This window comes from Cyprinus carpio, chromosome B14, assembly GCF_018340385.1.
Source record: "Cyprinus carpio isolate SPL01 chromosome B14, ASM1834038v1, whole genome shotgun sequence".
In the NCBI taxonomy this organism is placed as follows: Eukaryota; Metazoa; Chordata; class Actinopteri; order Cypriniformes; family Cyprinidae; genus Cyprinus; species Cyprinus carpio.
In genome coordinates, this window is record NC_056610.1 from 8,595,395 (window position 1) to 8,612,894 (window position 17,500).

Sequence of the window (17,500 nt, forward strand, 5' to 3'; positions counted from 1 at the left end):
CTCATCATTCCTGAAACTGGTTCTGTGAGAAGTGTGTTTTTGATATCAACAATTGCTGTACAGGTCTGAGGATGAGCAGAGAAAAGAGAGACAGGGGAGCGGGGAAGAGATCAGGAGCCTCAGGGGCCGAACGCTGGCAGTTGGTGTGCATGTTTTTACATGATGTTTTAGGAGTTTGTGTATCTGCTTACATAAGGGCATTTGCATGTGCATGTAAAAAGGGCATATCAGGACAGGATGAATGGCCAAATTATATATGTGATATATCCAACTTCATCCTATGTACAGTACACAAATGTAAATTGATATATTCTATGTTGCAAAACATAACTATATTATCACACTACAGTGTACGTTCAACTTTATCCCCAATCATACAGTATGTAGGCTGATATATACTAAATAGCAAATCTCAACAATTTGATAGCGTTCAGCTCTAATCTGCTAAATGCAACTATAAGGCATGAAGATGTTAAGATAACATAAATATTAACATCATGATTTTCTGTAAAGCAACATTGAAATTTGTATTCTGAAAAGAACTAGAAAGCACTACACAAAAAAAATTTGACTTGACTGAATAACCAAAGAAATTTGAAGTAAAGTGACATGACACGTGGCCAAGTTATGAATAAACTAAAAGTGATACAACAATGATATTAATGTCTCCCTTCCTGACTCATTATATGACTGAACTACAGAAAAAATGAAGTGCATATTAACCTTATTTATTAAACTGGACACCATCTATTCAATTACCTGCCTTAATTCATGTATTGTAGAATTTACAGTATAACAATTCAGAGCTATTCATATATATATATATGTTGAATAATTATATATAATTATTTAATTTAAATTATATTTATGCAGTATGCTAATAATCCATTTCAAATGTGTTTATGTACACTTGAAGTAGCTCAGTGAAGGTCATCAGAAAAGCAAGATGAACACACACAACAAGAACACAGACTTTATGAACGTGTGTGTTTATGGGAATCTGTAGACTTCAAGCGAATGAATAACTGGCAAGAATGAGACATGAATCTCGAGGAGCAGTTAAAGACAGCAGAACGTGTGTACATTCGTGTGTGTTAATCACTTTCAATGAGAGGTGTAGGGATGGACAAAGATGGAAATCTGGGATGGAGGGATGAAGGAAGTGAGAACAGGAGGTGAGTAGAAGAATGAAAAAGCGAAAGCAGACCTGCTTCCTCATCCTCCTCATCCTCTTCCTCATGGTCAGAACTGGATGAGGAGTGATCGCCCGCGGCCGAGCTTATGGCGTTATTCACCCCACGGTCACCATACAGCAGCCCTGAAATACAGCAACCATCAGAGACAACAGACTTTCACAACACAGAGAGAGAACAACAGAACTGATCTAGATCTACACAAAAAACACAAAAACACAAAAACAACACCAAAAAAAACAACAAAACATTGTAAAAAAATAAAAAAAAAAAGCAAAGAAAGATGAACGAGTGAGAAAAGCAAGCAGAATGATATGACAGACTCTCTGTTGACATGTAAGAAACGAAGCACGTTTAGCTACAGAATCATCAGAAGAGGCGAGACCTGTCAGGAATGACACACCAACAATCATAATGACAACTGCAACAACTAATCCATAAATACACAACATGGGCAAGATGTAAGGCTACATGAAATCATGATATTGCTGTGATTTAGTCAAACTCTGCATCTGCTCTGAGTTTGGGTCACTTTTAGGGCTGGGCGATGTATCGCATGCAATTGTCACGCGCATTTCGTCAGTAAAGCCGGTTCCCTGATTACCGCTAAATCGCCATCACCTGCTTTCAAATGGAGCCGCATTTAATATACAGAACCTTAGATCACTGAAAAGCTACGCAATATCGCGTTCATTATCGCAGATGAATCGCCTTCGATAATCAACGCGATATTGCGTAGCTTTTCAGTGATCTACGGCTCTGTATATTAAATGCCGCTCCATTGAAAGCAGGTGATGGCGATTTAGCGGTAATCAGGGAACCGGCTTTACTGACGAAATGCGCGTGACAATTGCATGCGATACATCGCCCAGCCCTAGTCACTTTAACATGCATTTGAGAGGAAATGTGCGGCAAGCATCTTCCCAAACTTGTAACAAAATGCACTTATAACTAGGGCTAAACGATTTTGGAAAATAATCTAATTGGGATTTTTTTTTTACCATTATTGTGATTTAATATGCAATTATTTTTTTAAAGCAATTTATGTTCTGTATTATTTAACAGAGACAAGCTATAAATCCTTGTATAGTATGACCGACACAATATTAGATAGATTAAACAGAAATGTTCTTTTCTGTAGGGCAGGCCTATGTTATGATGAAATTAGGTGATGCATGAATTGATATGAATGACATTTTTATTAAACAACTACAATCACAGTAGCATATTGACTGATTTGTTGAACTTCCAACCTTGTAAGCATGTAACAATTATGACAACATAAAGCACTGACAAATAAGCCTGGTGTAAACAAATCACACACACTAAAGTAGATAGATAAAACAAAAGCAGAAATAAAAAAAACAAATCTGTTGCTTTACCACACTACTTTATGTAATTCTAAGTCACTGTAATAAACATGTAAAGAGGTGGACTGCATTATTTAAACACTGTCTGTTAACTTTAGACAAACTTTAAATAAATAAATAAGAATATATATAATATATATAAAGTACTGTGAGAGCTGTAAGAGAGCAGACGTCTCCTTATGCTTTCTCTCGCCATACTTTGATGTCATACACCGATCGATGTTCAAGTCGAACACACCTCTTTACTCTCGCATGTCACGTGACCGAGTGTAAACACAGCCTCTGCAGTTGAAAAATCACGTTTTTTTTTTTCATATCGCGATATTATCGCAAATGCAATTAATCATTCAGCCCTACTTATAACACAGCTGTTGTCAAAGAGAAGCTTTAAGGGCTCCCTGCAATTTCATGTCCAAATAAAAGCTAGATTAACGTTTGAAAATTAAGACAGCCATACATATTAGTGTAATTTTACTGCTGTACCATAATATATATATTTTTTTGTTAGATTTTTTTATTTCACAGTGAAAATCAGAATAGCAATATTTTTTATTTTATTTATACAATACATATTATGTTTAGGGCTGTCAAATGATTAATCACGATTAATCACATCCAAAATAAAAGTTTTGTTTACATAATATATGTGTGTATACTGTGTATATTTATTATGTATATATAAATACACACACATGCATGTATATATTTAAGAAGAATATGTTATGTTTATATATTAAATATATTTACATATAATATAAAATATAAGAATATAAATATATAAATGTATATACATGTAAATATTTTCTAAATATATAATTTTATGTGTGTGTATTTATATATACATAATAAATATACCCTGTACACATACATATATTATGTAAACAAAACTTTTATTTTGGATGTGATTAATCGTGATTAATCATTTGACAGCCCTAATTATGTTATTATTATTATTTTACATTCATATAAATTTATAATCGTAACATTTTTGAAAAAGAATTAAGGCAGCCATAATAGTGTATTAGTACTGAAATTAGCATTATTAATACTGAATTTTATAGTTGTACTGTAAAATAAAATTCTATTTTCTTACATACTTGATATTTTAATTTTACAGTGAAATAATACAAGTGTCATATTTCTTATTTTATTTTTTAGGAATAATAAGAAATGCTACAAATAAGAAATATATTTTAATATTATTATTATTTAATAGTCATAATGACATATAACCCATAAATAAAAGCATTGTAATTTCAGTTACTGTAAAATACAATTATTATTCTTCTTTTTTAAATACTAGATTTAATTTTTACAATGTTAAAATTATATATATATATATATATACTATATATATATATATATATATATATATATATATATAATATAATTAAAGCATTTTATAATTCGATTATAATAATCATCATCATTCATACTGATATAAATAATCACAAAATTTTGACCAAACTGTGCAGCTCAGCAAACCTGGAGTTTTTTAAAGCATTTTATAATTCGAATGCAAACCTAGCAAGATTTGTAATAAGATGCATTTTTAATAAAATGCTGAATAAATGTAAAATATATATTATGTAAATAATGGACAGATAAATTAATCAATATAGTTCAAGTGATAATCAGCATAACAATAAAAAAGACAGACAAGTAATGTCAAAACACAGTCTACTGAAAGAAATGAAACAAACAACTGTTGGTTCACGTGTGAAAGTGGATCGTTTGTACCTGGATGGTGTTGTGGTGAGGAATGCACAGAGGTGCCTGGGGTTCCTGAGGGCGGCCTCTCTTTATCAGGGCCCTGTGAGTTAGGAGGCCCCGCGGCGTAATGATGGCTCATGGGATTGTGGAGGTTTTGGTCATAGTGTTGTTGAACTAGAAATACATCAGATAATACACAATCACTAAAATTGATCCAACATGTTACATGTGTTTGACTTGCATGAACATACTTAATGAATTCAGACCGACCTGCGTTCGATTGGCCGTTGACAGTGGCTGCTTGGCTGAGAGGCGGGGCTCCGTAGCCCGGCTGAGCTGGTGTGGGCGTGGCCCCGATCCCTTGAGAATATTGCTGCAAAGAACTCTGGGTAGGTGGCGGTGGCATTACTGTAGAAACGGGTGGCTGCCCAGCGGTGGTTTGGGAGGATCTCAGTGTGCCGTACTGGCTGCTCCCAGGGGCTGATGGGTAAGAAACTATGGGGTACAGCGGCGCTCCGAGGTTGCTGCCACTGGATGCTGGCATCAGGTTGGGCTGCAGCTGCTGAGGTTGGGGTTGAGTTTGCCCCTGTGAGGGGTGACTATAAACCTGTCCGTAATATCCAGCTGGCATAGCATACGGCGCAGTCTGCTGGAATGACTGTCCCGGGGCGTTTGAGTACTGATGCGTTCCTGGTGCTGGATAAGGTGACAGCCCTGAGCTGCTCTGGTAATAGTTCCCACTATAGCCTGTGCTCGAAACAGGGGTTTTGCCGGTCGGAGGAGCGCTGTGTCCCGCCACGGTGGGGTAAGCAGCAGGTGGAGCAGAACTATAGTAGCTGGATGCAGTATACATGGCAGGGTACATCTGTCCTGGACCTGGCAAAAACAACATGAATTTGATTTGTGCTTTCAACATGCAAATGAGATGGAAATGTGACATATAACCATTAGACAAATCACATGTTTTATACAAACCAACATCAAAAAAAACAACAGAAAACAAAACCATCACCACATAAACATAAGTGATGGTAATACCACAATACTGAATGATTGCCATATTCATTTATTATGTATTTAGTATATTTATAAACCATATTTACATGTTAACAGGGTTAGTATAGGTAACTAAACCCAATGAAAAATATATTTTGTTACTGGAAATAAAATAAACATTGCAGAAATAAAATATTTGTTTTATATATATATATATTATCTATATATATCTATATATATATATATATATATATATATATTACACATTAATACATAATTTCTACATTTCTCAAAGATTTCTCATTTTCACTTAATGTACTAAAATAACTAAAACTAAAGATAGCATAGACATATTACAGATAATAATACAAAGGACAAAACAATAAAATAAACAAAATGTATATTATTTGAGAATAACCAAAATATTAATAAAAACTGTAATATAATATAATATAAACACTGCATGGTAATGCATGGTACTTTAAAGAATAACATTTTAATACTAAGACTTTTTACACAAATTTCTTCCTGGCTATTTGACAACATGCACCTATCACTCCATATTAAATACATGAAAAATACAAAACAAACTGTTATTAACGCAGTTTGTCAAAATTATGTTCACGTAATATAAAGTACAGCTCACGTTCGCATAATCTCAAAAAAGATGTGTAAAATTACATTAAAACATATTTTAAGAAATTAAACGATAAATGTTGGCTATTTGGGAATATTTAGTAAATATTCACCACATTCAGCTGAAATCTGCGCCAGATATGCGCAATTACTCGAGCTCAGCTTGTAACGAACATAATAAGACTTACAATCAAGACGGGGACATATTTAAGTTCCCAATTCAGGTAAGTTAGTCTTAACAGATAATAACTTGGACATTTAATCCTTTAATACAAGAAAAATAACAACTGAGCTACCTGAACTAAACTAGCCGCTAGCGGGCTAATGACAGGAGATGAAAACACACTGACTTTAATCCTCATTAAAACACTTCTAAGCTGTATATGATTTTAATGACAAGCACAGGAGAATGTTCCTGTAATCCTGGGATCTGTCGCGGTCGAAGTCCCCACCCCAAAGACGCAGAAGACAGGTGCTGAGCTGAGGCTTAACGCTAGGCCTTTAGCCAACGTATGTTAGCTAACGTACCGTAGCTTTTTAAAGCGGATTTGACTAGGATTTTAGCATTTAGCAACTTAGTTTAGCCGTTAGCATTTTAGCTCCCCAGTTATCTCTGCATTTGAATGTGATATTGGCGTTAGCTTTAGCGTGTTAGCTCAGGTGGTTTCGCTTTAATCCCGTAACGTACCGTTCTGACACGGCGCCGCTCCGCCTCCGTTTTGAGTCGAACTCATGCTGTAATTATTCACGGACGAGTTCGGATTCGCGTTACCCTGTGTGGACATCTCTATCCGAGTGCTTCGAGAGTATAAAAATACACGACGCTGTCACCAGACCTGCCCACACATCAACCGAGCCCACAGTCTAACTAACGGTCATTATAACTAACCCGTAAAACCACAGGTCCCTATAAGCCATAGGACTGAATACGCTTCAAAACAATGAAAGCCTCATAAAATTAAATAAAAAAAAAAAAAAAAAAAAAAATTAAAATAAAATGATTATTAAAAATAAACGGCGCATACACAAATAAAAGTCTCAAAATAAATAAAATAAAATAAAATAAAATAAAATAAAATAAAATAAAATAAAATATTTTTGTCCTAAATAAAAGATGTATTTTGTAGTACAGGTTTAAAACAAACAGATGGCTCATCTTGAGAGATCTGATCCATCATTACTCGCTGGTATGATACTGTATTTAACCCTCTGGTGCTCCTTATTTGGGAGTAACACTTGTGGTCTTCATGGTCAAAAGTGACTGGACACCTAAATTTAACCTTTTTTTTTTTCAAAAGATTTAAAAAAATATATATTTCCTATTACTTTTCAATCATGGCAGTATTTCATATTAAAATAGAGACAATGCCTTTAAAATCCATTTTTTAAAAGCCAGATTAGTGCCATCTGGTGGGAGTAAAATGGGAGTAACCCCCCCCCCCCCCCCCCCCATAGATTCCCATATAGCTCTATATAAAATATGTTTTTAGAGATAAATACTAATTTTTAATAAAGTGGTGGGTTTGGATATATATTTAGACATTTTCAAAGACAACTTTTTGTGAAGGTTTAGAATTTTTTTTTTTTTTTTAAATGTTGACTTGAAGCATCAGTTTTTGAATTATTATTACTACAGTCAAACCTGAACACAGAGAAAGCATTTTGAAACACAAAATATTACAATTCTATATATATATATATATATATATATATATATATATATATATATATATTATATATATAATATATATATATATATATTATCAGGAATGTTTTATCAGAGCTTAATCCTTCTAGGTCTGATCTGATTTCAACCTTTTTTTTTACTCATTATGGCTATATGGTTATAGCCATACCAATTCATTTGAATGAGTATAATTGTGTACGTGTGTGTGTGTGGATGTGTCTGTTTTGCACTCTTGATGCTTTGGATTATGGTCCCCTCCTTGCTGTCCACTTTTTTACTGCCTCATAGTTGAATTGTTGTTTTTATTTTACATATTTACATATTTTACTATTATTTTCCAGTCCAGTGTATGTGTGTGAATGGATGTGTTGGTTTTGCACTCTTGATATTTTAGAGTTTCACCCCATCATTGATGTGTACTTTTTGACCGAAGTGACCGAAGAGCATCAGAGGGTTAAAAGGAGACATTTGTGATTTATTGTTACATCTGTGTTACATTTGACATTTCATATCAGAACTAAATGTCTATATAGTAGCCTATTTAAATGTGTATATTTATTATATTTATTTGTTAGTTTTAGTTTATTTAGCTTCAGTTATCTTAGTAACTTAAACTAAACAAAAATGAGAAATGTTGCCAACTATCTGGAATAAGTTTCATTTTCTATATATTCATTTAAGTAATTATATATATATTTAATATATAATTTTATTATTTAATAAATATGTTTATTTAATTTAAAGTAATAAACATCAATTATGAAATTAGTTCAATTAAGCTATTAAGCAGAGGGCAATAATTCAGCACAGTTTAGATTCAGTGTTGATTCAATCTAGTTTAAGTGTTAAAAAAAGTCATCAATGAAACAACTTCAAAAACAGCTCTTCAGAAGACAATAGTGTCATTCAATTCAGTTTTTTGAACTCAAGTTTTTGTGTTCTCATCCGATAGTGTTAGTGGAGTCAAACTGATAATATTTATATATTAGTCATCTTTCCAGCCCCATCTGAGCGAGTCAAAGGCGACAGTGGCAGTAAACACTGTATAACATTCCCTCCTGGTCCCATGGTGTGTAAGGAATGGGTTTTTTTTTTTTTTTTAAATGAACCTCCTTTTGACCTGTGATCCAGTTAAACTCCAATCTGAATACTCTGTGCAGAGGGCAAGTATGTATCCTGAAATTATTACAGTTTATCCAAAGCATAAGGTGTAGGCTATATTCAGATGACAGAAAGAGGAATTTACTTAGACATAATTAACACAACAGAGGAATTTCATTAGTGTTTGTAACAAACCGTAAGTAATTGCACCATACTGATTGACTAATTATACCAAGCTGTTGCTTTAAATGTCTTATAGTCATGTTAGTCATATTAGTCATGGCCCGGATATCCAGACCAGTGCAACCAGGTTTTGGGCTGAAGTGACCATACTTGATGTCTTGACTCTTGATCTTTACAAAAGCATCAGAGAGCACATTTTACAAGACATTTTCATCCATAGTATTAATGGTGAATACATTACATTTTACTCTTATATTTGCTTATTTGGGGTTATAGTTATTTCATGATGTATTATTTATCATACTTATCTATGCTATGACTTCTGAGTAATAAACACCACTGCCTTTTGCCAAGAAGACAACACTCTGTGTCTGTGCTGGAGGCAAGTATCACTCATGTAACAGCAATAAACTGAGATTATAGGTAGCAACAGGAAGGAATGATCGACAAAGCTGGATGGAAAATAACGGTCTCTGAATCTGTTGCGAGCGCTTGATTCATCGTTGCTCAATGATGCCACTTCATCAGATTTAGACATAGTTCCTTCCATGTTACAAGAGAATCACTTTACACATATCAACTGGCAGCATACGTAACAACCCCACTGCAAGAGCAACCACTTCTTCAATCTGAGTAACAGTCACTTCTATAAATAAAGCATGCATTTACGCATGTATGAATAAAAAACAAACTCAGTCAAGTAAAAGCAATTCAAATACCTTTATTGTTAAAACATACTTTAACATTCTTTAAAAAAGTTTAACGTACTTTAAAGTAGCTGTACGACAGATACTTTGTAAAACCCTGTCTAGCTTAATGAAGCTCCAGGCTTCCTAAGTGCTCTAGAACCATTAGTAGTGTTAAAGTCAGCAAAAAAAACACAATCAAAAAACATTTTACTTCCATAATGTGTCGTATTTGAGTGAAAATGATATTTAGTTATTAAAAACAATACAGTGAACCACAGGACGTATTTTGTCTGTCAGGAACTGATGTGATAAGTGTTTTGTATTTGAATGAATTCTCTTCAGTCATTTCAGAAGTGGAGCGATGATTTTTTTAATGCAAATATTATTTTCCTCGGACTAATGTGCACTGATGAATAGCTCACATTAAGAGCACTTAATGTGCATTATGAAAGTAAAGAGATTTGATTCCACGTTGACTTCAAACATTCAAATCACTCACAATCTCACAATAAAAATAATTCGGTACCGATCACAGCAGTTTAGAACTGAACCTAAAACAGAGAGCATTATTTTCAGTCAGGTGCGCAATAACTACACTACATACACTACAGGCCAAAAGATTGGAATAATTAAGTTATATGTATAAAATAAATGCTGTTTTTTGAACTTTATATTTATTAAAGAATCATAAAAAATTTAATGTATCTCGGTTTCCACACAAACATGAAGCAGCACAACTGTTTTCAATAATCATAATAATAAAAAATGTTTCTTGAGCATCAAATCAACATATTAGAATGATTTCTGAAAGATCATGTGACACTGAAGACTGGAGTCATGATGCTGACAATTCAGCTTTGACTCACAGGAATCATTTATATTTTAAACTATATTCAAATAGAAAATAGTTATTTTAAATCGCAATGATGTTTCACAATTATTACTGTATTTTTAATCAAATAAATGCAGCACTTTAAAAAAAAAAAAAAAAAAATTATTCCAGTCTTTTGACCGATAGAGTCTTTTGACCGATAGTGCACTTGTACAGAACTCAGTCTCTTTGCAGCTTGTTTCATTCTCCATGCATTCGTTTCTTCATCACAGTGCCCCGTCATTGGTGTACGAAGGATTTCCGAGGCCCTCAGTGTCTCCCATCCTGCCTTTCCGACACGTCCTTCGTCTCCACAGAACTACAGCGAGCACAGAGAGCAGCAGCAGGAATCCGACGCTTCCCGCGATGATCCCTGCACTCATAGCCGCCTGGTCAGGTTGCGGCGGCTCGTATCGTGCACATGACTTCTCACTGAGTCCTGCTTGATTCCTGGCTGCCACACACACCATCTCCCCGACTTTCAGTCCAGGTACAGCACCGTTTCTTAAATATTCACCGAAAACCAGCTGCTTGCTTCCATCTTTCAGTGTGACCTCATAACGGGTGACGTTGGAGCGGGGAGCACACCAATGCACAAAGACTTCCCCGGATCCATCCAGCTTCACCTCCCGGAGCTCCGGAGCCCCGGGTCTCTCCTCCGGCCCCGTCAGCCCAGGACAGAGGCAGCCCGTCTCGGCTGAAATCTTGTCGCAAGGGGTCGTTTGAACCACACAGGGGTCATAATCACAAGGTCGGGGGATTACACGAGAGGTTGTGACCCCTGGAGACTGGGGCGCGTGCGTCGTTTTTGAACTTTCTTCATCGTAGTCATCCTCGACTTCAATAATGCGAACACGTGTGAGAGGAGGCTGATGCAGTGATGGACTGACAGATGTGGCACAGACGAGCTCCATCACACAGAGGAGGAGGAGGAGGAGGGACATGACCTGTGACACCAGCAACATCTTGATCCTGAAACAGATAAAGTTACAGTTATAGTTCATTTTAGCAACTCCATTCAGAACATTAATAAACAGGACATAAGAACAAATTAAGGAACAAAAGATCAAATTTGACCCTGTCAAGTGCTTTATAAAAGCTCCTGCTATTCTGAACAATTCATTGTTGTGTGTCATTGCAATAACAAAAATATGAAAAAATTAAATTTCTTTCAGTTCCCTATCCCTATCAATCCTGTTATATTCTTTTCACAAGAATATGAAATGAATTAAAGAAAAAGCAAAAATGAATTGAATTTGAATATTTGAACTGAATTGAATAAAGCGTATTTTTCCTGCTTTTCCAAAAAAATTATAATTCTTTTTTAAGCATTAATAAAAAAATAGCAATGTTATAGTCACCAACACACACACACACACACACACACACACAGTCACACAACACCACACACACAACACATTTATGGTTTTACACAGTTTTAACTAAAAAGAAAGAAGTTTTAAAATCATTAATACAATTATTAACAATTTAAATGTTCCTTATTTTAGTTAACAATAACAACCCTGTGACTAATGTCCTTTCATGTTCACCTTAAACTTTTTCCATTCGTCTTTCAACAGTCTTTCTCTGTCAGCAAACAAACAGCCTGAATGTTCCTTCTGGAGAGAATTAAAGTGAAACTAAACATGAGGATGTATTTTTAACACAGGACACACACTGGGCTCCCCTCACACACGTCGCAGTGGAATGAACCTCAAGGCAGTCCCTGACAGTTACTGTGGGAACCCGACTAAAGCCGGAAAGTGAAAGAGAAGTCCTGGTCCCTGATTGATGCCAGCTTACCGAAAATTCACATTCAATAAAGATACACACTTGGATCAACAACAACCAAAAAGTTACTGCTGCTAGGTGATACTAAGTGATCAGACTAACAATTTCTACCTGGTGTAATGAAATAGGAGAAAGAAACCCAAACTCTGAAGCAGAACCCAGGCCTTGTATAAATTAGAAGATACTTCATAGAGACTTGATGACTGACTCTAATGACTAAGCAATACTGTAGCAATGGCATGACAACATGCCAAAACAGCTCATAAAACATCTTAACATCGCCCTGACAATAATGCACGGGCAAAAACTATGTACAAAATATAACAGAAAACTAAAACAAATAAAAAATTTTTTTTGTGACTTGAAATAAAATGAATATTAACTCAAAAAAAAAAAAAAACCTGGATTATATCATATAAAAAAATACAAAAAAAAAAAAAAACCTGGATATACATTTGATTTCATTCCAGCTACTTGCCAAAACAGCATTTAGCTTAACTTAACACACACATGCACACACACAAAACCATGTAAGCAATTTTCACTTTGAATTTGATAGTAAATTTCATTAAAGGTTTACTTTTTTAAAGGTGTGTTTAAAGAAATAGACAAATATACAGAAATAAACTGTTATTTTTTCAGTGTTATTTTTTTTAATTGAGATACTATTATAGTTCTTTGCTGTTATTTTGCAGTATTTTCATTAAAGTTTTAGTAATTTTATTGGTTTTTCATTTTATTAGATCTATCTATCTATCTATCTATCTATCTATCTATCTTTATCTATCCGTATCTATCTATCTATCTATCTATCTGTCTATATATATATTATATATATTTATATATATATATATATATATTATTAACATGACTATAAAGTTTTTTTTTTTTTTTTTTTTTTTTTTTTAGTTTTTTAGTTATTTTACATCAAGTTAAACCAAATGAAAATGGGAAATGTTGCTTTGGCAAGTAACATTTTTTATAGTTGTAGATTTAGTTAACGATAATAACCTTAAACTGTTTCCAACCAAGAAAATGGAAAATACAAAAATAAAAAATAAAAAATAAATACTTTAAAATAGCATCTAAAACTAAAACTAAAAAACATAACTAAAACCTTTAACTAATAATAAATATAATAAAACACTACACTGAATTAAAATATTATATTATATTATATATATATATATATATATATATATATATATAATATATATATATATATATATATATATATTAATTACATAAAATAAAATTAATATTTACATTAAAATGAAAATAACTGGCTAATTTTACAAAAAAATTTAAAGTATATTAAAAATTATACAATTAATTACATAAAATAATCAAAAAGATTTAAAAGGTACACTGAATATTTCAAAAATTTAGAATTATCCATTATTCCCAGATTTATCAAAGTTTGACAGTAGTCACAATATCTGAAGTAGCTGCTTGTTTGGGTGGTTCTCGTCATAAAATACCACGCTATTAGTCCACTATCACAGTTCCTATGATACTGATCATCATGGCAGCCTGTAGCCTCAGCGTCAGTAAAACTGCAGTAAAAATGCTCAGCGTACCTGTTTGATAGTAGTCTGAATGGTTTCTGCTAACGTCTTGAATGAGATCTTCTCTCCAGCAGACGTCTGGTTTATTTTCTCTCAGTCTAATGCATTCTTTCCCTTCACCTTCTCTTTTTTCTTTCCACTAAAGCCCCTCCCTCTGTACACCCCCTCACCCATCTGCCGGCCTCCCACCGTCCTGCCTCACTCTTTTTGGCTTGCAACATTTCTTGTCGCATTGATTTTCTCTCCAGGACTCTCTTCGGCCCTCGATGCTATCCCCCTCCCCATGTCCCTCTCTCGGCTCCTTTCAAGTGTGTTTGTGAGCCCCTCTGAGTTTTGGCCTGCTCTGCATGTTAATTTCTCCAGCAGGAGCACCAGGAGACATGCTGGAACTCATCTGGGTGTAGGCTTATGTGCAGGCATGTCAGGGTTATTATAAAACTAAAACTAAAAAAATGAAAACAAATAAAAATCAAATAAAATCAAATATATAAAAATTTATAAAATAAATAAAACTAAATTTAAATGTCAATGCAGCTACAATGTTATTTTAGCAGGCTACTATTTGTATACTATTACAATATTTTATTAATAATTGAATGAGCTTTTGTTTTTAGATTTTCAGTTTTCATTTTAACTTTGGTTTAAGTTTTTGTTATTTTGTTATATACTTTTGTTTCCCCCCACTCCCTTTTTTTCAACTTTTTATTTTATTTTAGCTGTAGTTGTCACCAACACTCCTCATTTTTGTTTAGTTTAACATGATGTTTATATGCAACTTATATTCATAAAAATATACAAACATTTAATATACAAACATTAAATTTAAAGTGGAATTATCTAAAATTAAAGCGGAAAAACTAAATTTAGTTCAAAATGTTAACAGAAACTATAAAAATGATACTAAAATAAAACTTTTGCATTCATTGAGTTTTCGTATTCAATATATTTTCATATTTAAGTTTTTAATCACTGAAACCTTTATTTTTAATTGAGCTAAAAATAAATGTCTGATTCCAAAACAAACTTTTACAACTTTTTAAGTTACAAGAAAAATACAAGAACATTTTTTTTTACATTTTTACAAGAAAAATACTATTTTCTTAGACTTCTTTCTACTTCAAATTTTCATGTATTAATTTCTGAGTGAAAACTGTTTTAAAGAAAATTCTGTCTTTTTTGGGGGGAAAAATAACATAATACTGGTTTGGAAAAAGATGAGAGTAAATACTAACTGAAACAATGTTCTTTTTGGTTGATCTGCCTTTAAAAAGCCCTGTTTATTACAAAAGCTGCGATGTACAAAGTCTCAGCTCATTATTTGTTCCACTTCACATTCCTCTCTTTTATGATTGTATATGCTCAGCAGAGCATGGTCCATGACAGAGAGAGAGCGAACAAGACGGCTGATATTCATTTCTTTTGACCCCCACTGTTGTGCTTTCCAGGCCGAGGGGAAGAGGAAACCCGTCCTTATATGGTCATGCTGGTGAGGGGATTCATTACCATTGAAGGGGCACATAACTTGCTCACTGTTTGTTCCGTCAGCGGTAACCTTTAGAGCCAAATATATGCACATGTATACACTCATGTGAATCTCATGACATAAGGAAGTATTTCAAGTCACAAATCAAAAGAAAATGTCATTATATTTGCCTACTGAAAAGCCATTATTGTTTTAATGACATTTAATCATATATTCCCAACAAACAGTCCCTATCATAATAGTAAAAGCATTAATTCTCATTACTTTAATGTGAAATAAATAAAATGATCTATTTAAACATAAATGTATATAAATGTTATAATATGACAGAGAGAGAGCGAACAAATGATATATTTCTACAGTTGTGCTTCCACTAGGGGAAGAGGGAAACACCGTCCTTATATGGTCATGCTGGTGAAATTACCATTGAAAATAACTTGCTCATTTGTTCCGTTTTTAGAGCCAAAATATAATGTATACAAGACAAATCTCAATGACATAAAAGTATTTCAAACAAATCAAATGTCATTATATTTGCCTACTGAAAAGCCATTATTGTTTTAATGACATTTAATCATATATTCCCAACAAACAGTCCCTATCATAATAGTAAAAGCATTAATTCTCATTACTTTAATGTGAAATAAATAATGATCTATTATAACATAAATGTATATGCTATTGTTATTATATAAATACAATATAAATTATATATACAGTACTATATATAAAATATAAAAAACTTAAACTTGTTATAGCAACATTTTTAATTGAAAAATAAAAAACAAAAATAAAAAACTAAATCACTTAATAATAAAAAAAATGAAATCCAAATGACTAAAACTTTAAAATATACAGTATAAAAACTAATAAAATGTATAAACTATAAAAATATATTGACTTATATATAATATTCTCATTCATTTATATGGGAATATAATATGTATGTATGTGGGTGTGTGTGTGTGTGTGTGTTGTGTAATTATTAAATTATTCTATTTATAATATATTTTGTAAAAAAAAAAATAAAATATAAAATATATAATATAAAAAATAAAAAAAAATTATATATATATATATATATATATATATATATATATATACACACACACACAAACACATTTTTATACATGCTGTTATTATTCAATTATTACAGATTCAAAGCATATTCAAGTATTACAGAATGAATTCTATGGTCCAAAATTACTATACTGAACCAAGCAAGAATCACCCTCAGAATACAAATCTCAATAGTAAAATATGAAAGCTATTTTCCATGTTGCAAGGCTTATACAGAGAGGTTGTGGATGCTGGACATGAGATTGTTGGTTCTCGTTCACACCCACATCTTGACTCAGAAACATCTCACAGACAGCGACATGAGTCACAATATCACGGTGAAAAAATCTGTGTCAGGCATGTATGATCATGTCAAGCGAACACTGTGTGTCTGAGTGTGTGATCAGAAAGACAAAACATATTCACAGTCTGAACATCGACAATCCTGTTTTTGCTCACTATATAGGGGAGGTTGGGGCTAATTGTCTATGTTAATACTACAACTTGGTTGTACACAAACCTTAAAGCTTTGACTACAAACAAGCTATTTTCACCATATTGCTCAGGAAACAAAAATGAAGTTCATTGAACACACACTGACATTTTGTCACAAGTCCAGTCCAGTGGGAACCACCACTGAACAACCTTAAGCAATAAAATAATTACTAAGCACAAAACAAGAAACAGCAGAAATGAAAAAAAAAAAAAACAACATTCTTCAACCATTCTTTTAGAATTTGGAATCAATCAGCTAATCAAAGGCATACACTAGCAATCAAAAGTTTGATATAAGATGTTTTACGTTTTTTGAAAGAAATCTTTAATGCTCAGCAAGGCTGCATTAACTTCATCAAAAAATGCAAAAATGCTAAATTGAACTTTCTATTCATCAAAGAATCTTGAAGTAAATGAATCACTGTTACCATAAAAATATTAAGCAGCAAAAACATTTCCAACACTAATAATCATAAAAACCACTGCTGATATTTGATAATAACTGAGCAGCAAATCAGCATATTAGAATGATTTCTGAAGGATCATGTGACACTGAAGACTGCAGTAATGATGCTGAAAATTCAGCTTTGATCACAGGAATAAATTACATTTAAATATATATTCACATAGAAAACAATTTTTTATTTTAATAATATTTCACAATT

General features: G+C 32.9%; 2 protein-coding genes across 2 annotated transcripts in view; both read right to left on the reverse strand.

The window, feature by feature from the left end:
• Positions 1-6,742, reverse strand: part of LOC109063798 (protein transport protein Sec24B-like) — a 22,620-nt gene extending 15,878 nt beyond the window's left edge. Inside the window, exons 1-4 of the mRNA XM_042737951.1 lie at positions 6,597-6,742; positions 4,547-5,152; positions 4,304-4,450; positions 1,208-1,318 (exon numbers count right to left, since the gene is read on the reverse strand). Coding sequence (XP_042593885.1) covers positions 1,208-1,318; positions 4,304-4,450; positions 4,547-5,152; positions 6,597-6,693 — 961 coding nt within the window. The 5' untranslated portion in view covers positions 6,694-6,742. The remainder of the gene's footprint in view (positions 1-1,207; positions 1,319-4,303; positions 4,451-4,546; positions 5,153-6,596) is intronic.
• Positions 6,743-10,592: 3,850 nt separating this feature from the next.
• On the reverse strand, positions 10,593-13,966 carry LOC109102884 (LRRN4 C-terminal-like protein). The gene is made up of 2 exons (XM_042737953.1): positions 13,811-13,966; positions 10,593-11,411 (listed from the first exon to the last, which is right to left on the reverse strand). Exon 2 carries the CDS (start codon positions 11,402-11,404, stop codon positions 10,667-10,669), a length of 738 nt encoding a protein of 245 aa, XP_042593887.1. The 5' UTR covers positions 11,405-11,411; positions 13,811-13,966; the 3' UTR covers positions 10,593-10,666.
• Between the last annotated feature and the right edge of the window lie 3,534 nt (positions 13,967-17,500).